Source organism: Daldinia decipiens, assembly GCF_022478715.1.
Source record: "Daldinia decipiens strain CBS 113046 unplaced genomic scaffold F4813scaffold_12, whole genome shotgun sequence".
NCBI lineage: Eukaryota > Fungi > Ascomycota > Sordariomycetes > Xylariales > Hypoxylaceae > Daldinia > Daldinia decipiens.
This window is the reverse complement of record NW_026054555.1, coordinates 717101-736342: the sequence shown is the minus strand read 5'-3', so window position 1 is coordinate 736342 and position 19242 is coordinate 717101. Positions and strand designations below refer to the sequence as shown.

General features: G+C 48.2%; 7 protein-coding genes across 7 annotated transcripts; 4 read left to right on the top strand and 3 right to left on the bottom strand.

The window, feature by feature from the left end:
- The first annotated feature begins 27 nt into the window (after positions 1-27).
- F4813DRAFT_44574 (MFS general substrate transporter) lies at positions 28-2007 on the top strand. Its single transcript, XM_049248499.1, has 2 exons — positions 28-110; positions 221-2007. The coding sequence occupies exon 2, from the start codon at positions 236-238 to the stop codon at positions 1655-1657; it is 1422 nt and encodes a 473-aa protein (XP_049100756.1). The 5' UTR covers positions 28-110; positions 221-235; the 3' UTR covers positions 1658-2007.
- Positions 2008-2410: 403 nt separating this feature from the next.
- F4813DRAFT_388556 (uncharacterized protein) lies at positions 2411-2758 on the top strand (the record flags this gene model as incomplete). Its single annotated transcript, XM_049246712.1, has 1 exon — positions 2411-2758. One exon carries the CDS (start codon positions 2411-2413, stop codon positions 2756-2758), a length of 348 nt encoding a protein of 115 aa, XP_049100755.1.
- A 411-nt stretch (positions 2759-3169) lies between these two features.
- F4813DRAFT_380265 (uncharacterized protein) lies at positions 3170-5745 on the bottom strand (the record flags this gene model as incomplete). The annotated part of the gene is made up of 4 exons (XM_049245546.1): positions 3170-3392; positions 3515-3636; positions 3708-5569; positions 5649-5745. The coding sequence occupies 4 exons, from the start codon at positions 5743-5745 to the stop codon at positions 3170-3172; spliced, it is 2304 nt and encodes a 767-aa protein (XP_049100754.1).
- A 772-nt stretch (positions 5746-6517) lies between these two features.
- Positions 6518-10296, top strand: F4813DRAFT_356270 (uncharacterized protein). Its single transcript, XM_049242970.1, has 8 exons — positions 6518-7210; positions 7297-7373; positions 7486-7545; positions 7607-7753; positions 7808-8162; positions 8312-8487; positions 8544-8548; positions 8675-10296. Exons 1-8 carry the CDS (start codon positions 7035-7037, stop codon positions 9773-9775), a joined length of 2097 nt encoding a protein of 698 aa, XP_049100753.1. The 5' UTR covers positions 6518-7034; the 3' UTR covers positions 9776-10296.
- Positions 10297-10497: 201 nt separating this feature from the next.
- F4813DRAFT_356265 (histidyl-tRNA synthetase) lies at positions 10498-12291 on the bottom strand. Its single transcript, XM_049242969.1, has 2 exons — positions 12001-12291; positions 10498-11947 (listed from the first exon to the last, which is right to left on the bottom strand). The coding sequence occupies exons 1-2, from the start codon at positions 12240-12242 to the stop codon at positions 10573-10575; spliced, it is 1617 nt and encodes a 538-aa protein (XP_049100752.1). The 5' UTR covers positions 12243-12291; the 3' UTR covers positions 10498-10572.
- A 251-nt stretch (positions 12292-12542) lies between these two features.
- Positions 12543-14771, top strand: F4813DRAFT_356263 (Aldedh-domain-containing protein). Its single transcript, XM_049242968.1, has 2 exons — positions 12543-12760; positions 12843-14771. Exons 1-2 carry the CDS (start codon positions 12699-12701, stop codon positions 14593-14595), a joined length of 1815 nt encoding a protein of 604 aa, XP_049100751.1. The 5' UTR covers positions 12543-12698; the 3' UTR covers positions 14596-14771.
- Positions 14772-14818: 47 nt separating this feature from the next.
- Positions 14819-19034, bottom strand: F4813DRAFT_356261 (P-loop containing nucleoside triphosphate hydrolase protein). The gene is made up of 5 exons (XM_049242967.1): positions 17495-19034; positions 16551-17438; positions 16419-16491; positions 15629-16367; positions 14819-15563 (listed from the first exon to the last, which is right to left on the bottom strand). Exons 1-5 carry the CDS (start codon positions 18803-18805, stop codon positions 15185-15187), a joined length of 3390 nt encoding a protein of 1129 aa, XP_049100750.1. The 5' UTR covers positions 18806-19034; the 3' UTR covers positions 14819-15184.
- Positions 19035-19242: the final 208 nt, after the last annotated feature.

The following is a 19242-nucleotide window of genomic DNA, read 5'->3' as shown; positions in this document are numbered from 1 at the left end:
TGTTTTATAATAAACTCAATGGGGAAATGTCTAGAGCGAGGGTTATGGTTAAGTTATCTCCGACCTTAAAGTGATAACATTGACATAGGTAGCTTATAATTAATACCTAGGTACCTATATATTCACAAGCTTTCATGCTAACCTAAGGGACATCCCTAAACATTTGAATTGTATAAACCCAGCTCATACTATATCATCTAACATACCCATTACTTTCTAGCCAGCATCAATCGCGATGTCCGGGGAGTCAATCATCGCCAAAGATGGCCTCAACATAGCTACCCCGACCTCCGTCACAGTCGTAAACGAAGACAGCATCCCGTCAAAGTCAGATAAAATCCCATTCTTCAGGAGCACTCTATTCCAAATCCTCGTGGTGGGCATATGCGCCTTCTCCGCACCCGGAATATGGAGTGCTATGAACGGTCTCGGCGTAGGCGGATCGCAGAGCCCGGATCTCGTCAACGCCGCCAATGCGCTGCTCTACGCGTTCATGACGGTGACCTGTTTTAGCGGGCCGTGGTTGACAAATGCGGTTGGGTTCCGCTGGACGCTGTCTATAGGGACTCTTGGATATCCCCTGTATGCGGCTGGGCTCTACGTCAATAATCGATGGGGTAATACGTGGCTCGTCTACGTCGGCGCCGTTACGTGCGGCATCAGCGCCGGCTTCTTCTGGAGCGTGGAGGGGGCTATATCGACGGGATATCCTGAGCATCACAAGCGAGGCCGCTATATCGCGACGTGGTTTACCTTCCGCAACTTTGGGAATATCATCGGGGGCGCCATTTCGCTGGGCCTGAATGTTAACGTGAATCATCGCGGTCAAGTGGGATACCAAACGTATCTGGCTTTTATCGCCATCCAATGTCTCGGATGTCTGCTCGCTCTCCTCCTTTCTAACCCCGACAAGGTGCAGCGAGATGATGGGACTCGCATCGAAGCGCCTAGGGGAATCCATTGGCGCACCGAGCTCCGCGAGATGTGGAGGTTGATGAGGAGCAGGTCAATCTTACTCTTGACGCCCCTTTTCTGGTACTATGGTTGGACCCAAGCGTATCCGGGGACATACCTGGCAACGTACTTCACAGTCCGATCGAGAGCGCTGGGTAGCTTTATGTCCGCTATCGTCGGCACTCTCGCTACTTGGCTAGTTGGCACGCTGGTGGACATTCGCTGGACGAAGAAGAGGCAGACTCGAGCTATTAGCACATACATCTTAATCGCACTTCTTAATAGTGCGACATGGATCTGGGCAGTATATATCCAGAACGAATATCGACACACGCTGCCCGTCCTGGACTGGGGCAATCAAGCCGAGTTTGGCCGTGGCTTCGGCGTTTACATGTTTGAGCGTCTCGGCGCCGGAATGGTCGAGAATTATATCTATTGGTGTATTAGCAACCTATCGGATTCTCCGGGCGACCAGATCAGATATAGCTCCTTGCTTCGGGGGATCGAGACGGCCGGTGTTGCCGTAGGGTTCGGTATCCAGGCCGTTCCTACAGCGCTGATTGCTACAGCTAGCATCAACCTTGGGCTCTGGTTCATTGCGTTGCCGTTTAGTTATTACGCTACTTTGAGGGTAGTTAAGAAGTTCAATGAGTTGGATAAGAAGCGCGATGAGAATATTGACATTGAGACAACACCTGCGTAATATTTTTAAGGGTATATACAATGATGGCTTAGTTGCCCAGTTCAATTATTATTTCATGTCTTGAAGTTATTTAACCTAGATATTTACTAGAGCCTGGAGGTACTATAGCGCACTATTTACGTCGGTGTACTTGCCGGCACTACAGCCCTTTACGGCACATAGGAGGTACTTTAAATCGTCAGCCATCACGTCGCGGTTACCTTCATAAAGCCGCTCCTTATTTGAAGGCCACTACTTCCTTACGAAACAGCTCCTTTTCTATGCTATAACCGATTAGAACTTTCCCTCTTATTTCAACCTTGTGCCAGGTTTAAGCCATACATCCTTCTACAACAACTCCCTTTTAGCGTAGCCGTATTCGAGTCAGTCACCGAAAGCCAGTCAGGCTTGAACTATCTTTCATCAACAGTCGTGTCTGAACTACACCTATCGTTGCCGGATCCGAGCGACACGCATATCCATCCCCTAGTCATCTATCACTCTCGAGAGTTATTCGTCGGATCCACCGAAATGGAGGAGCCGTCAATTCGCTTCCCCACGATCCCTCAGCTAACTGGTGAAGGCGGCTTAAAAGCCTGGAAACGCCATATCTACCAATAATGCATCTATTACGGACTTGAGGGCTTTCTACAGGGCACTGAGCTTCAACCTGAAGACGTTAACGAGGTTCCAAGATGGCGCAAAAGACGTGTACATTGCATGGCGCTTATTACTCATTCTTTGAAGGGCCCAGCAATAGCAGCACAACTTGAAATGGCTGGTTGGAAGGAGGATGAAGAGGACCCCAAGGATCTGTATGACCTCGTTCTGTCGACTATCCCGGAATCTTCGGAACACTCTATTCCCAGGCTCTTTTATAAGCTCATGGATCTCAAAGTGGACGACACAACATTGCTTAACTATAGCATCAAAGTCCAAGAGATCACCAGTCGTCTACAGCAACTAGGTCTGCCTATTGATGATAAGATAAAGATCCTTATGGTGATGAGAAAAATCAAGTCTAATCATTCTCGATGGCATTCTTCTCTCGAAAGGGACTTGTACGGAGGCACCTTAACGTGGGAATCGTTCATGCTTGACATCATGATCACAAACAGCTAGTTCCTTGAAAGCTTAACACCTCGAGAAAGCCGCTAAGATATCAAAGACCATCTACCCCCTGTGTGAGAAGACACATCCTGCCGGTTGGCCATTTTGTTACAGTTGCACTCCAGAGGCGAAGCCACGTGCTTTAAGATATATACTGAATAACGCCCCTAAAACGCCTCGGCCGATGTGGTGGTGGTTACTGGCTTTACAGTCAATGTCTATTGTGATACTGGGTTGGTTACAGGGGTGAGATGATTTTCGCGTAATAATTTACCACATACACAATGGATTAGGTAGCTCGGTTATCTCGCAATAGGGTCATTCTAGTGTGCCGACGAAATGAAATATCATTATTCATATGCAACCTCTATCGGATATCGTTAATCATACCAAAATTCTATGCGGGCTTAACAAATGCTGTAATCATGCGTCATAAGCGGTAGTAGGCCTAATAATATAGACCTCGCCAACAAGAATAGCACAACCGACAACCATGGAAATCGTGATGATCGGAAGGTTCACGCGGGCGAAATCGAGCCTTCGGACACGGATGTGCTTTCTGGCGAGGATGTCGCGCCAGAGGAGGCCGGCTAGGGATGCGCTGAACGCTGTGCTGAACGCGCCGTAGTTGACGCCAAGTGCCATGCTATTGCGTATTAGTTAGCGGCTCGCAGTAGGACGACTGAAAATAAGGGGTGAATATTGATTGGCATGTAGTAAATAGATATAATCACACCAAACGCTTCCACGTAAGATAAAGATACGTACCTGTAAACAGTAGCCCAAAAGGTCCGGTCTGATATCGGCGTGTTATTGGCTTGGTGAATCTTCTGCCACGCCTGTATCACGCGGGAGAGAAGGATGGTAGTGCCAATATTGGTTCCCGCGAACTAAGTTAGGCTCAGGGGTTAGCTGAGGTACTCAAATATCAGGTCCAGATGAAGTTTGTGTGAAAACTTACGTTGCAAAGTATTACGGAAAGAAATCCCATTCCGCCAACACTGCCAATTGTTCCCGTCCTATTCACCCAGTGGTCCCAACCGTAAGCAAACACTGGCACCCAGCCTTTCGTGACCAAAGCTTGCACGAGGACAAACATGGAGAAGGCAAAGGGGACGAGTGCGAAAGGTAGATGGCTCATAACTACCGCTGCTGTTGGGAATGTCTCCTGTGCCCATCTATAACCGTCTATAGTTAGCGATACTAGCGTCGCTTTCTCATTTTCTTGGTGAATCGCGACGCTGTAACGGGGTTGCTTTTCCGCATCCATCTCTCGTTCGGATGGTACCCGGCTCTTTTCACCTAACTCTCCGCTTAATATGCCCTCAGATGGTTTAGATGAGTCTGTGTGGATTGATCTCTGGTTATCGACAAGCGTATTCGTCGCGTCAGTAGAACGGCTGTCGTGTAATTGAACTTCCTCACTCGGTGGCTTTATACTGGCTTTCTCGGCTCCTATAGTAGTCTCAACATCCGTATTTGAACCGGCTAGGCTTGTGCGGGATCTAATACCACCGGTAGTGTCATTCTGATTCTGGGATTTGGTGTCTAACGAACGGCTGTGTGACGTGCTAGGTTGAGTATTAACACCAATTTTCTGCTCTTGCTCTCGGATCTGACTTGGAGTAATCCCCTCCAGTTCTTCGAGCTCTCTAGCAAGTCGCTCAGCTCGAGCTCGTTCGATATCACGTCGGCCATCACGGGCGATCTTTCGCGTCTCTTCGCGATGAATCCATCCAAATGTGATATCCCAACACAACATGACGAATGCGGCCGGTAGAGTCACGTAAAAGACCGGGTGTTCACCGGTGTTCTGACTGGCAGCATTTATCGCAAGGATTGTGATAAGTGTTGCAGCCATGATGACGGCTCCGAAACCTGCGCCGCCTTTATCTAGGAAAGGGTTCATGATCTCTTCCAATGACAACAACTTGCTTTGCTCGTTATTTGTCGGATCATCCTCCTGCTCCTCAGCATTTCCCCTGGCATGAGGAATGTTTGGATTGACGGGTTTCCTAGCCTTTGCCTCCTCCGAGAGCTCATGCATCTGGATTGAGAGAGGGATAAGGGTCTCATCCGCGAACACGATGTAAAGGAGAAAGGGAAAAAGTACAATCGCCGTAATAACGACAGGGACGATCATATTAGCGGTGTAATCGATGAATCTGATATTGAAAGCGCCTGCAAGAACAAGGTTGGTAGGATTAGACGACACCAAAATTGCCGATGCAATGTTCGCTACCGCAAATTGGGCGAAAATCCACGCTCTAGGATGTATGATATTGCTCGAGACCCGGGTCATGTACGCAAGAAAAGCCGTGCCAGATAAGATGATGGGATCGTTCCCGATAAATGTGCCCAGGCTGAAGAAGAAGGCATACAGGTAAAAAAAGAGCCTGTGGCCAAACTTCCCCCCTTTTTGGAGCACCTTAAACGCGAGGTATCTGATAAGACCAGAAGCGTCGATAGAGATAGCGATATAAGCCAGCGTTATGAAAAAGGCCATGATGTCGATGGGCGAGATGTGGTTAGCACCAATCGTTCCACCATATACCTCCTCTCGGCCAATTGCTAGAATAGCTAACAGGAAGAGGTCCGCTATCAGAGGTGCTGTCACAAAGTTCATAGGGAACCTTAGTCGTACAAAGTACCTAGCTATTCCATGCTGCTCCCTGCTGCGATCATTATCAAGGCCAGCCTCGTACTGAGGGCCTTTTTGCCGTGGGCCTATCACCCGTAAAGCAACCAGAGCATTTCGTATGGCATTGGAAATTGCCCTAGGGATGTACAATGGGATATTAAAGGGAAAAAGCACAATGATATCTGCGTGGTAGTGTAAGTAGATCGGTTGAAGATGTCGTATACAGTATACTTGGATAGATTGGATAGATTTTATACTTACTGGTGATGACGAAAACAAGGAGTGTGACGATTGATCTCCACTCTCGGATTATACTCGTATCAAGATTGATATCGATATCACTGAGCTCCTCAGCCATTTTAACAGTTTCTTGGCAAGGCTAGCTGAGCTATCTCGGCAAAATGTTCGTGCTCCCGCTGTATTAAATCCCAAAAATATATTGCGATATTAAGAAGGAAGACTCTTAACGAGAAAAGGAGCGGTCCCACTAAACATAGCCCAACAGATATATATAATATTTTCAAGACGCAAACCTCATTAACGCGTACATTCTGTGACAACGAGGATTTATGACTGGTGAGATTGAAGAGGTCTGAATTAGATATCTTCGGGCGGTGGGGTTAGACGGTAGAGTACCAGGTGGAGGCTGAGAATGGCCAAGACACTCGGGTACCTGGAAATAAAACCATACATATTAGGTACCTTCACAGAATCAAATACTATTACATATACGCATGACTGTCCTTCAAACCAAACAGCATCTACGAAGGAGAATTAAGACCAAAGGTAAAAGAGAAAACGGACAAGAATTGTGGCTGTGTTTGAATATTGATAGTTAATAATTAATCACGCTATGCAATTGTAGCGTATAAAATCAGGATTATGCCATGTACCCTACACTATCTCCCTCCATCGAACGTAGCTAGATTCGACTAGTCACAAACGCTAACCGAGAGCGGGAAATGAAGTGATTGGTGCAACGCGATTAGCGTCATCCAGGAAAGGAAGGATGCGGAGAAGATCCAGTAAGATGGTGGATTCCGGGGTTAGACCCGCTTTATCATCCCTATTCTGTGGTTCGGTATAGGAAGTGCGTCATTCTGTAGTCAGGTGTCTTACCTTCTAAGCGGCCCTAAGCCTTGAAGAATCCTAGCAGAGTACAAACAACAACCACCAAATAGTCGCCAGCTTATTATGTACTTGCTCGTATTCATACATGATAATCAAAATGAGATGGCATTGAGGCTGAACAAAATTGCCCTCGGTGCCCAGAACTGATCCGGGGGCGGTGCTCGTTGGCCTCGGGTGCGGGCGACTTGTTGTAATTCAGCTGACGGGATCTTGCTTGATAATAGGTATTGAATTCTGATCATCTACGCGTCGTTTCGTTAGCCCTACGTTTTGAAACTACGAGGCAATCCATGGATCTGAAGGCCTACATACCTACATACTCTGCCGCATTCATGCTTTATCTTCACTTACCCTAGCTCCTAGCCAGATTATATACAAAATAACGCAGTTAAATGTTCGAGATGGGATATTTCTCATTTACAATCCCTCCATAACTACCTACCTAACCTACCAACTTCCTTACGAATGTGATTACCACGTCTGTTTACTCCTTTTTGGGGTCGTCTTTCCTAGGTCATGCCAGCGCTTCCTTCGACCTTACTACTAAATACCATCGCCGGTCGAAACGGAACGCTCGAGTCTGCTATTGTCCTGGCTTCTAATGCTACTAATGCTGCCAACACAGACGAAATTGTCCAGGTCATCTGCGCTTGGCCGGTGTCAGGGCAGTATGGACCGGGATCGAGGGTTTTGTAAGTTAACCTACCCATTTGTATACAGCTCTCTATAGCGTTACTATTCAACTCCTGTACGAAACTAGTCGTTGATGTCTTTATAGATACTATGTCCTCGTAGCAGCTTGTGTGTTTGCTCGAAAAGCAGAGTGGCTTAGGAACGCTTGTCTAGCAGCTGCGTGTAAGTACTCTTTACCCCTTACCCCTGTTGTTTGTCTATTATAATAACCCGAGGCACTTATACAACCCAACGCATAGTTACAAGTAACAGCAACTAATATAATGAATTATAGTGATCTTCCCTGCCGTCGCGGCTCTTCATGGCATTGTTCTCGCCGCAGTACACGTAGACAGTAAGTATTTATAACCTCAAGCCAAAGCTTTATAACAACTAGCTAACAGCACTTTACTTAGCTGCTGTTGATATGGACATCTATGGGGCCTTTCAGTTTTGCTCGATTGGAATACTAGCGGCTCCATTGTCAGTCAGGATATCCCGAACCTATTTCGAAAACCCTGGCCGGAACATCATCTTTCTCTGGACTGGCATTGTTCTCGCTGGTAAGTTTCATGTACTTCCATTACAGGTTTTGAGATATACGCTTACGAACGAAGGTCTACTTAGTTTAATAGTCGAGTTCTTCCGGACTACAACATCACCTTGCACCCACGACGAGTCAGGCCACCCAATTCCTCTTCATGACTATAAGAATTTCCCCTACGAGAATGCTTTTTGTAACCTCACCTGCTCCATCGACAAAGGACCTTCGTCTCCCCTACGGCAAGGGGCCACGAATGAAATCTACGTCATACCAGCACCGAGCAGACTTGCGTTCAATGCCGTTACGCTTCTCGCAGCAGCTTGTTGTATCCCCGCTGTCCTCTCGCTCGTGTCAATGTGGAATAAAATTCTCGAGATTAACTGGAAGTCAAGGTTCGGCCCAGCAAAAGGGGACCAGCTGATTGAAGGGTGAGAAGATCTTAATAATCTGGTTTCTCTTATTTTCCCTATAGTTAGTACACAACTTTATGACATAAGTAATCATCGTCGACCTGTATTGCCCATAAATGTTTTCCCCCTTTACGAAATCCGGTACTGACAACATGCGATACTAATAGGACGAATGGCGCCACCGTCGAGACGATGAGTAAAGTCAATCACGTCGTCAGGCTTTTCTTAAGCACCCTAGAGGTTCCTTTGTTCAGCGCTGCAGTAGTTGCTATCATCATATTCGGCGAATTAAACTTCTTCAGCCCTGAAGTCTCATACCAGACTGAACCAATAGGTAGCATAGGTACGTATTAAACGGCATTCGTAACTGGTTCAACATGCTAATAGTCATATTTACAGGACAGGTTAGCAACGAATTATCTTCATCCCTAGCTCTCTTAACTCACTCGCGTCTTCTTCCAACTCTCAAGATCGACTTAGATTTGTCAATTTTATTCGAGACATTTTGCTAATTACGGCATTCTTAATAGTGGGCACCCCTTGTCGGTACCGGACTTGCTGCGTTAGGATCTCTTTACATGCTTCTAGCGGTAGATTTAGAAGCTGTGAGGAAGGATGCGAACCTGATAGGTCCTATTCATCACTGCAATTGCTCGCGCCATCACTTCGATGGCGGACAGCCTACTAGACCTAGAGACAGCTCTTCTCTACGAAGCGGGGACATTGAAATCATACACTGCGATGACATTGCCCATCCGGAGCATGACTCAAGAGATTCTCCATCGATGCAAGAGATCAACGGTGGTCTTTTCATTAGTTCCCCTCACTACATCGCCCCAAGTACAGCCCATATTCGAGCTAGCTCTTCGAATAGCGGAAGAGAAACTTCAACCGAACTTGTGCCTACGGAAAGTCGGCCATCTGTGAACGATATAGGCAACAGGCGTAAAGTGTACAATACGCTACTGGTCGTTAGTAACTATCTAGGCACGGCATCACAGGATCGATTCGATGATTCCGAGTTCAAGCATGGGAAAGCAATCGACTTCCCTGAGATCCCGGCGGAAGATAAGCGAAACCCAGACCTAGCTCGAGTCAGAGAGGCCTATAACCATCATCGAAACGAAGACGAGAGCTCTAGCATACGGCCAAGAACAGGTAGCTTCGCCGGCAGTATTGCCTCTAGATACAGTATCGAAGGTAGTCCGGCAAGGACACGAGCAATATCAGCTCCACACTCACCCTCGCCTATATCGCGATCATCATCACAGTCACCTTCGACAGATAGAGTCCAGCACTCGAATACCTTACCAGCTGGCCAGGGCTCGTTCGACATACAATCTCAAGAGGCATCGTCTTCTATTGGGCAAACTAGAGGTAGACCAAGACAACGACGGGACACACTCGAGGTCCCAGTGGTTCATCCTAATTCTTCGCGGGCGATGCAAACCCCTTCGCCAGTTGCATCTACTACTACTATAACTAATATCCAGGGCTCTCCTGCGATTGTCATATCGCATGATCCTGATACCGACTCCACCATGGACGATATTCCTGCTCTAAACCCCCTTACCACTCGGCCGAGCGAGCCAGACCCAGTACCGCAACCGAAAGCCTCGCCCCCACCGTAAAAGGGGCGCTGTCTGGGGGAACGCTTAGAAAGCTCTTCTGTATACCGACAAAAGAGTTAAACGTATCAATACTCCACAACTATCTTGATAGATACCACCGAGACATCGTATATAGAGAACGACCAGCGCTTCTCAAATTACAGAAGACGGCCTGTGGAAATTCTCAAGCCTCAGATATTAGATTTCGCTTTCATTTATTCACATACCATAACCATGGACTCCATCCGTATTACGAATTATGTAAGTGGCCTCAACTAGGTAGGCAGTTTACGACCATAATGACGAGAAGAGTATATTGGAATGTAATATTATATTGTATATAAACGGCACCTTTGCGTGGCGTTTTGGACATTTTGCCCGTTTGGACGGAAATACAGTACGCTGGCCCTAAGGATAGGAGTAAAGATATATATTAGGTATTAATTTAAATGGGCTTGTTAACAAGTCTTGCTAATGTAGTAAATTTACAATCCCGAGCTTCTAATAGCGCATACAGTTTTACCCCCTATTAATCCAAACTGCCCGTAGACACTGACTCAACGATAGATTGAGATGAAGGCTGCTTAATTTAGGGAACTTTCTCGAATCCAAAGCCATCTAATTTACCTTTTTGAACAATTACCCTTCGACTATAATGGCAAATCAAGATAGGTAGACAGGAATTTTACCCCTGAATTCAGATCCAACATATTCATATCACAAGTATATCAAAGACCGACCAACTCCTAAACATATTTTTTTCTTGTTCTAAATCCTAGCCCTAGCGGAGCGTATTTATCTACCTAAGGTAAGGATATCTACCGTATCGGAAGAGTCTGAGTCTGAGTCTGTAATAACTTCTTCACCTCCTCGACTAAATTCTCTCTCTCGACAAGCTGTCCCTGGTCTTTCTCATCCTTCTCGCCTTCCTTACCACCCTTCCCAGTTCCTAAAACCTTCAACCGTACCTTGCCCTCTGCAAGCTCGTCTTGGCCTAAGATGATGCCGAGAGGCACCTCCTCGGCGGCCTTGAACTGTTGCGGTAGACGGGGCTTGACCTTGGCGCTGAACTCGGCACGGATGCCGGCTTCCCATAATTGTCGCGCAATCGACATGCGCTCGAGTAGCAGACCGTTGAACTCTTTGCCGCCGAACGCCATAACGTATACATCGACCTGGCGCGAGCGGCCTTCATTCTCACCGCGCCGTGCCTTGAGGATAGTGAAGATTCGGTCGACGCCGAATGAAATGCCCACGCAGGGGATCTGCTTCTTGCCGTACATGCCGACGAGATTGTCGTATCGGCCACCTGCAGCGATACTACCTACGGCGGAAGCATCTGCATTCTTAGATGACTTCCCCGGGTATCGTGTGCCGTCCTTGTCTTTTGTTTCGGCGGGTTTTTGGATGACCTCGAATATCAGTCCTGTGTAGTAGTCCAGACCTCGCGCAAGCGATAAGTCAAAGGAGACATTATCGAAGGTGCCTAGTACTTTAGAATAAGAAGATAGGAGATCCATATCGGCAAGTCCACCTTTTATCTCGTCGTTGGCCAAAAGGTTCGGGTCGGCCTTAATAAATTCTATCATCTCGTCAATAGTGCCTCGATTTAGCACGAACACTCCAATTTTGTCGGCGACCTCCTCAGGGAGACCCTTTTGCTCCACCATCTCCTTCTTAACGACATCCCACGGTTCCTTGTCTAACTTATCTACCGCCGAGCTAATTGGGCGTATTTTGTCTGCGGGGACACCTGCGACGGAAAATATACCGTCTAGGATTCGTCTGTGGTTGGTCTTGATGGTAATGTCGAGCCCGAGAGCATTAAAGGTTTCGACGACGACACGTAGGATCTCCGCGTCGGGAATTATAGGGTCGTATGCTCCGGCGATGTCGAAGTCGCACTGGTAGAACTCGCGCATCCTGCCGCGGGCGATGGCCGGCTGGTCGCGACGGTAGACCTTGGCGATCTGGTAGCGCTTGATCTGCTGAACATTGTTCATGGCTAGCCAACGGGCGAAAGGTACTGTCAGATCGTAGCGTAGGGCGCACAGCTCGCCGCCTTGATCTTCGAGATTATATATCAGACGGGCCTCTTCGCCATATTTGCCTGCTAGAATTTCCTTTAATTCGAATACGGGGGTGTCGAGGGGAGTGCCGCCGTGGAGTTTGAATATGTTGGTAATGGTCTCGCTAGATGCTAGATTAACAAACGGGCGGCGCAAATAGTGGCGAGCGAAACGTACAAGACGTGATCTCGTAGGAGAAGGTCTGCGCCCGACCAGTCGCGTGTACCCTTGGGCGCCTTCAAGGATATCTTGGCCTCTTTAGAAGCCATGTCGCCAGTTTCGGCAGAGGGGAGATGTTGGTGGACAGGCGATTGACACGACAGACTTGAAGATGTAAAGAATGTTCTGGTGGTAAATAATGGTGCTCTGAGAGAAGTTGGAAGTATTAGCCTGTTCCCTCTGTAGAGCGCACGCAGCATTGCTTGGTGTGCCCCGCGTCGTATAGCCCGAAAAAAAAGAGCGATTGAGGAGGGATGACTCAATGAGAGTTACCTCACTAACGTGGGGTTATACAGTTATCATGTGACATGAGGGACGTATCTAATATCGATAAGATATATCTACAAAGATACGTATCTGACTTAATAGGTACCTAGGTACCTATATTCGACAAGCTCCTACCCCTGTATGTATGTTGTACCTAGAATCGGCGATAGAATGCAGGAACCAGGGGCTATCGATAACAAATAATAAAATGGAGCTTCAATTCGTAGAAGCTGGGTGGTACGATTGTATCCTGCAACTGAATCCTGCAATTGAACAACCTCCCTCGAGAAGATCATGTCAAAAGCTCCTCGGTTAGGTTGCGAATTAACTATGCGATGATATACGGAATATTCACACAACTAGAAAGGGCAGGGCAGGATATATAAAAAATGGCCACCAAAGACCTCGTTCAATGGGTCGATGAATTCAGCATTCTCATACGAGGATTTCCGTACGTCTCTACGTCTTGAATAATACAAATAATACCAATAATACCCCTTCTGCGCGGCTATCTTATAACGATTCATATACAGGATCAAAGACTTCGCCTTCGCCGCGTTCCCCGTCGTATTCGCCGTCGTTGGTGGTCTAATACTCTACAACACCCATACCGATTACTGGGATAAACCGAAGCGATACACCGTTCCGGCTCCCAAGAAACCCGACGAGCTCAAGATCCTCGACAATCCTACCATCAAGGTCTCAGGTACAACTGCCATACAATGTTACGCCCCAGCCACAGGCCAATTCCTCGGCTTGGTCAACCCCTCCACGCCCGACGGCATCGATCGTGCTATTGCCCAGTCAGCAGCGGCACAGAAGCAATGGGCCAAAACCACGTTTAGTGAGCGGAGGAAGGTGTTGCGTACCATGTTGCAATATGTACTTGACAATCAGGAGCAGATATGCCAAGTGAGCTCTCTGGATTCGGGGAAAACTATGCTGGATGCCCAGCTAGGCGAGATTATGGTTACGGCTGAGAAACTGGAATGGACTATTAAGCACGGCGAGAAGGCCCTACGTCCGAGCCGGCGTCCTACGAATCTTCTCATGGCGTATAAGAAGAATACGGTTCAATATGAACCCTTAGGTGTCGTGGCGGCTCTGGTCAGCTGGAATTACCCCTTTCATAATATGATAGGTCCTATGATCAGTGCCATCTTTGCTGGAAACGGTATTGTGGTGAAAGTTAGCGAGCAGACGTGCTGGAGTGCTGCGTATTACACGAGCATTGCAAGGGGCGCGTTGGTAGCACACGGACATGATCCCCAGCTAATACAGACCGTCGTCTGCTGGCCTCAAACTGCTGGACATTTAACGAGTCATCCTGGCATCAGTCATCTTACTTTCATCGGTAGCCGGCCCGTATGCCACCATGTTGCCTCCAGTGCGGCCAAGAGCCTCATCCCCTTAGTCGCAGAGCTTGGTGGTAAAGATGCTGCTATTATACTCGACTCGGCGGAATCCGACCTTAAGCGGATTGTAGAGACTCTACTCCGTGGAACTTTCCAGGCTTCGGGACAGAACTGCATCGGTATCGAGCGAATTATTGCCGCACCTGGTGTCTACGACAAACTTGTAGCTATGCTCGAACCCCGCGTCAAAGCTCTACGTCTCGGACTGGACAAAGATGTCGGTGCCATGGTATCAGACGCCTCATTCACACGACTCGAGAATTTAGTTAAGGATGCCGTTGCCAATGGTGCGCGACTCCTCGCCGGCGGTACCCGATACATACATCCCGACCACCCTAAGGGTTTCTACTTCCAACCGACGCTCCTGGTCGACGTAACACCCGACATGGCGATCGCGAACGAAGAGTGTTTCGGGCCGATCATGACAATCCTTCGGTCCCCCTCGGCTAGCGCCGCGGAACTCTTACGTCTAGCCAACGCTCCCGACTTCGGCCTCGGCGCTTCGGTCTACGGGCGTGATTCAGACCCAATCTTGAAAGAAGTCGTCCACGGCGTGCGTGCAGGCGGCGTAGCCGTCAACGACTTTGCGGTATTCTACGCTGTACAACTACCATTCGGCGGCGTCGGCGGTTCGGGATACGGACGCTTCGCGGCCGAAGAGGGGTTACGGGGCCTATGTAACCTGAAGAGCATATGTGAGGACCGGTTCGCGTTTTTGGGAATTAGGACTTCTATCCCGCCGCCTGTGCAGTATCCCGTCGGGAGCCAGGAGCGCGGATGGAGATTCGCGAAGGGCGTTGTGGGTGTTGGGTATGCGCTTACGCTCGGGGGCAAGATGAAGGGTCTGTTGGATATTCTGAGGAATATGTAATGTGGGGCAGAGATGGTCATGAAGAGGGAAGAAAGATGAGAAATGAAGAAGATATGAAGGGGGCAGCTTGTATAGAGCGAGCAAGTGATATATGTAGTATCTGCATACTTAGATACCCCCAGTACCTAATGTACCTACCTACCTACCTGATATAATATTAATCGCATATAATTTGACTCCTCCGTAACGGCATTTAAGACGTAGTAATTCGCTTTTATTTTATCACTTCTTCTGTTGCTAACGTAGGGTATATGAGGTATAACGACGAGTTGGAACTGCATGTAGTGCAAGAGGCCTTGTATAGTAAGTAAACAATGTATTGGTATCAAGGTATTTAGTCCTTCCCTTCAGACAACAGTAACAATCATTTCTCTAAATCCATTTATTCCTTACCATCCTCCCTTTTTACCTACTCCTTTGATAGGTAGGGTTTAAGTCTAGCTCCTCATCGTTCCTAAAAACTCCTACAATGGCATTGATACGTACGTTCTCATCTATTCCCTCGTAAACACACTTACACACCTAGAGTAGCACGTGAACTGCAACCATAAGGAGGACCAGGACCCTCGCAAGCATGCATCCCCATCGTCTACGCAGCCAAAGAAACGAGCCTCCGCTGAATCTTAACCAAATTGCCAAAATCGAGCTTCTTCGCATCCTCCGCCGGTGGCATATGCTCGCCAGACGCAATACACAGCACACGCATGCGCTCGTCGTATCGCAGACCAGTAAGCAGTTTCGGCGTGATGAGGAAGTACTGGCTCGTGTGTTCGCGACACGCGATCTCGACCATGCGCTCGTGCACCATGCGCTCGTTGCGCGGGTCCATGCCCTGGTTGATCTCGTCGACGACGCGGAAGGGCGCCTGCGCCATGCTCTGCAGCGCCATAAGATAGAAGATCGTGGAGACGGCGCGCTCGCCGCCGGATTGGCGGTGTTGGTTTAGTTGTTGGAGGGTTTCGTTTTCGCTAGAGGCATGAGAGGTTAGTATAACTTCCAATTATTTCCTTTAGAGGGAAGGAGGTAAGCTTACCGGAATTTGACCTTGATCTCGATGGCCCATTGCTCAAAGTCGTCGTCCTTGTGAATGCCGACCTCGCCCGCGCAGTTAATCTGCTCGAAGTTGTAGCTAAAGGCATCATTGATCTTGCCAACAACGTCGTCGACACCGGGCTCCCATTGCTCCATTACCTGCTTGATCTTCCTGACGTACGTTTCAAGCTTCGCGTTCAGCTCCTCCTTCTTGCGCGTCAGCTCCTGGATATCCTGTGCGCGCTTCTCGTACTGTCGTAAGATCGCGGGGTCGACCCCGTGAATGAGCTCTAGTTTAGTAGACTCGGCGCCGATCTCGTGGTCGACTTCCTCAGCGGTTTTATCCTCCGCTAAGCCGTTCAGATAAGCGAGTCGCTCATCGCCGCCGTCATCAACGGCTTCTTCTACTTTACGCCTGGCGTCAAGTGCTGCGACTTTTAACCTCTCCATCTCAGCCTTGGCATTGTTGATCTCGTCTCTCTTCTCGTCAAGCTGCTGCTTGATATTGGAGTTTTGTTCTTCCAGACCTTTGACATCCGACTGGGCTTCAATGAGGCGGATCTGAACCTCTAACAATGCTTGATGGGCATCGCGGATCTGAGGGAGCTGTTCTTTATGTTTCAGAACGGACCTAGTCTTCTCTATGACGAGCTGATCCTCTTGAGCGCTGTATTCGAATATTTGCTTCCGACAGTCTGCAAGGTCTTTCTGTGTGTTTTCTAGGGCTCTCTTCTCGGTTGCTATAATTTTTGTTAGTCAGTGCTTCCATACGCTAGACTGTATCTACTTACCGATTTTATCTCCAAGAGTTGCATATAGCGTGGCAGCTTTCTGCAACTCGTTCTTCTCTCTCCTAAGTGCATCCTTTGAAGTTGTTAGAATCGCGAGCTATATACATGGCTTAATAGAGATAGGTTACTTACTATTTGTTGACGGATCGGCTCATCAGCCTCATCCAGTTCTGTCATACGTCTCTTGACTTCTTGCCCCTGTCCTCGTATCTCCTGTATCTCTTCATTTGTTTCGTCAATACGTCTTTGCAGTGCATTCCTTTCAGCCTGGTCAACAGGTTGGTTTGTCCAGAATTGGCCCGGCTGAATTTTTCTCGTGGATGTTGAGACTGCGTTGCCATACTCTCTGCGCCTCGTAATACGATAAATCAAGGGGCCAGAGGCCCAACTAGGTATCCCTTCACGGCTTGCTATCAGTTCATATTGACCATCACTAATATCCCGAAGAGCAACACCGGAGATGTGTAGTCTCTTCTCGGAACAGAGCATTGCGAGAACTGGCTCCGGACCTTCCAGGTACTCAATGGCGTATGCGTCAAGACCCATCTCGCGAATTTGTTCCGTAGGGATGGCCGGTCGAAATGAGGAAAACTCGCTGCCACAAGTCCTGATTGTTACTGAGATGCCTAACTTATTAAAAAACTGTGCGCTTAGCTTTTTGTGATCGTCGCGAGTTTGACAGGTGAAGCAAAAGAAGTCCTCCCTAGCGAGGAGCGACTGGATTTGATCCGAGTACTGCGGATTTGTGATGGAGCAGTTGAGCATTGGTGGACCAAAGACCTCCTTCTCGAACTCATTTTGATTCTCTCGTAGCCATTCCCAGCCCTTCGCAGCATCCGGGTGGACTTTTTTTAAATGAACAAGCTTCTGGCCCTCTTGAGAATTTAGATCCTCCAAGTCCTTTTCGTGCTGTCCCCTCTCGTGAATTTTCCTAGCGTTTTGATCCTTCAGCTCGTTGAGTTGATTGCGTAATGTACGTTTCTCTGCTTCATTGTCGCGCAGTATATGCTCTTGTTGCCGCTAGGTGTGTAAATCAGCAACAGAGAACTATGGGGAATAAGTATATTGCCACTTACAATTTTCTGATTCCAATCAGAAGCAACAAACTCCGGGGGCTTGTTCTGCAATTTGGCCTCGAGATCCGTAATTGTCCTGCGTATTTTCGCAAGATCATTTCGCTTAGAGTTATGAGACCCTTCCTCCGCAACCTTTTTATTTTGGATATGCTTAATCTGTTCTTCTTGGGCCTCGATATTTTGCAAAAGTCGATCGCATGCAGCTTCGGCATTCTTCAACGCATTCTTTCGCTCCCCGACTACGGCCTCGATTTGTTGCCGATATTCCTGCTTTCGATTGACGGCCTGTAAGGCAGGTCCACATGCTTGTTCTAGCTCCTGTAGCCTCTTGACCGCATCTTTGCTTTTCTTCTTCGCCTCGCTTACTATGCGACGAAGATTATTATATTCAGCGATAGCACGGGCGTTATGGAGGTCTTCGATCCTCTTCTGGATCGCTTCTCTTTCGCGAAGTCTATCTACGTCGGCCTGCGATCCCTGCTGGCGTGTCTCGTGGCCTTTCAATGTCTCGGCGCACGCGTCAAGTCTACTTTTGACCTCTTTATGCTTCTTATGTAGCTCCTTCAGTTGGCTGTGCCAAATGATCATCTGTTCAGGTGCTGCAGCTCGGAGGGTCTCGTGGAGAAGTTGTATAGGAGTAAGACCGGCAAACTCAGCGACCCTATCCTGGGGCAGAAATTGGCATAGGTTGTCGATCTGAATGCGTAAACCACTCGTAAGGGTTTTCACAGCGGTATGCGTACTCTCTTTTCCATTGATCCACCACTTAGTCTTGTTATCTTCTTTGCGAATCTGTAGGCGGATTACATGGTTGGATAGCTCGCCTGGTCGGCCTTGTAATTCAATCTCGACTATAGCGGTCTCTTTCCCATGTTTTACAAACTCCCCCACGTTGCTGGCCCGGCCGAGATGTTTTGGGTGGTAACCTAAGCCAAGGCATATGGCACAGACTAGGGAACTCTTGCCGGTACCGTTTGGGCCAATGACCATGTTGAGATTCGGGCCGGGATTGAACTCGGCATGTTCGTAGGTGACAAAATCTTTGACCAAAACCCTAACTATAGCACCAGTCTGGAACTCTCCCGTGCTGCTATCATGGCGGACTCCCGACGGCGAGCTCGAGCTCTTAATCCGTCTCTGTCGCGAAACCCCCTGATCGCCTTGATCATCACCGTCTTCACCATCTTCATCTGATAAAGCACCGTTCGCATCACGCTTCTGCCGTTTTGGAGACTCTGATATTGAAGACTGCTCGCCGTTCTCTTCTTCAAACCGGGCTCTCGACCGACGGCGGGGCTGTAGAGACGGCATGGCTGGGAATAGGTAAACAGTCGAGAAACCGGGTGCGGTCTTGAATGGATATCAGGGTGATTGGATTAAGAGGTCATTTCAGAGGAGAGTGCTCAGAGTGGAGACTCAGTATCTAAGTTTTGGTGGAAGGTCGACTTCGTTGAATTAAACGTAGCTGATGTGAATGTGTGATAAAATCCCATCGTTAAGCTAAAAACGCGGTTTGCTGTCCTACGTAAAAGCGGACGCGTTCTGCTAGTGGGGGACAATGGGGGGATAATGGAGGGCACTTAAACTTAAATAAGAAATTACCTAATTAGGTAGGTAGGCAGTATACCTAGGTACCTGACCTAAGGTACCTACTTTTTTTTCCGACAGCTAAATCCAGATCGGAGACTGGGGTGCCTGCGGCTCGAATCTACCTAGTACCCACTAAGCTGATCCCTGTAATTTCCAAC

Excerpts from the sequence above, each read along its gene's own strand:
- F4813DRAFT_356263 (XM_049242968.1), top strand. The coding sequence starts at position 12,699 with ATGGCCACCAAAGACCTCGTTCAATGGGTCGATGAATTCAGCATTCTC. Across the intron at positions 12,761-12,842 it reads ATTCTCATACGAGGATTTCC|GATCAAAGACTTCGCCTTCG; the intron begins GTACGTCTCTAC and ends ATTCATATACAG.
- F4813DRAFT_356261 (XM_049242967.1), bottom strand. The coding sequence starts at position 18,805 with ATGCCGTCTCTACAGCCCCGCCGTCGGTCGAGAGCCCGGTTTGAAGAA. Across the intron at positions 16,368-16,418 it reads AACTCTTGGAGATAAAATCG|CAACCGAGAAGAGAGCCCTA; the intron begins GTAAGTAGATAC and ends CAAAAATTATAG. Across the intron at positions 15,564-15,628 it reads GAGATCAAGGTCAAATTCCG|CGAAAACGAAACCCTCCAAC; the intron begins GTAAGCTTACCT and ends TCATGCCTCTAG.
- F4813DRAFT_356265 (XM_049242969.1), bottom strand. The coding sequence starts at position 12,242 with ATGCTGCGTGCGCTCTACAGAGGGAACAGGCTAATACTTCCAACTTCT. Across the intron at positions 11,948-12,000 it reads CTCCTACGAGATCACGTCTT|CGAGACCATTACCAACATAT; the intron begins GTACGTTTCGCT and ends TCTAGCATCTAG.
- F4813DRAFT_356270 (XM_049242970.1), top strand. The coding sequence starts at position 7,035 with ATGCCAGCGCTTCCTTCGACCTTACTACTAAATACCATCGCCGGTCGA. Across the intron at positions 7,546-7,606 it reads CGCCGCAGTACACGTAGACA|CTGCTGTTGATATGGACATC; the intron begins GTAAGTATTTAT and ends CACTTTACTTAG. Across the intron at positions 8,163-8,311 it reads GGGGACCAGCTGATTGAAGG|GACGAATGGCGCCACCGTCG; the intron begins GTGAGAAGATCT and ends CGATACTAATAG.
- F4813DRAFT_44574 (XM_049248499.1), top strand. The coding sequence starts at position 236 with ATGTCCGGGGAGTCAATCATCGCCAAAGATGGCCTCAACATAGCTACC.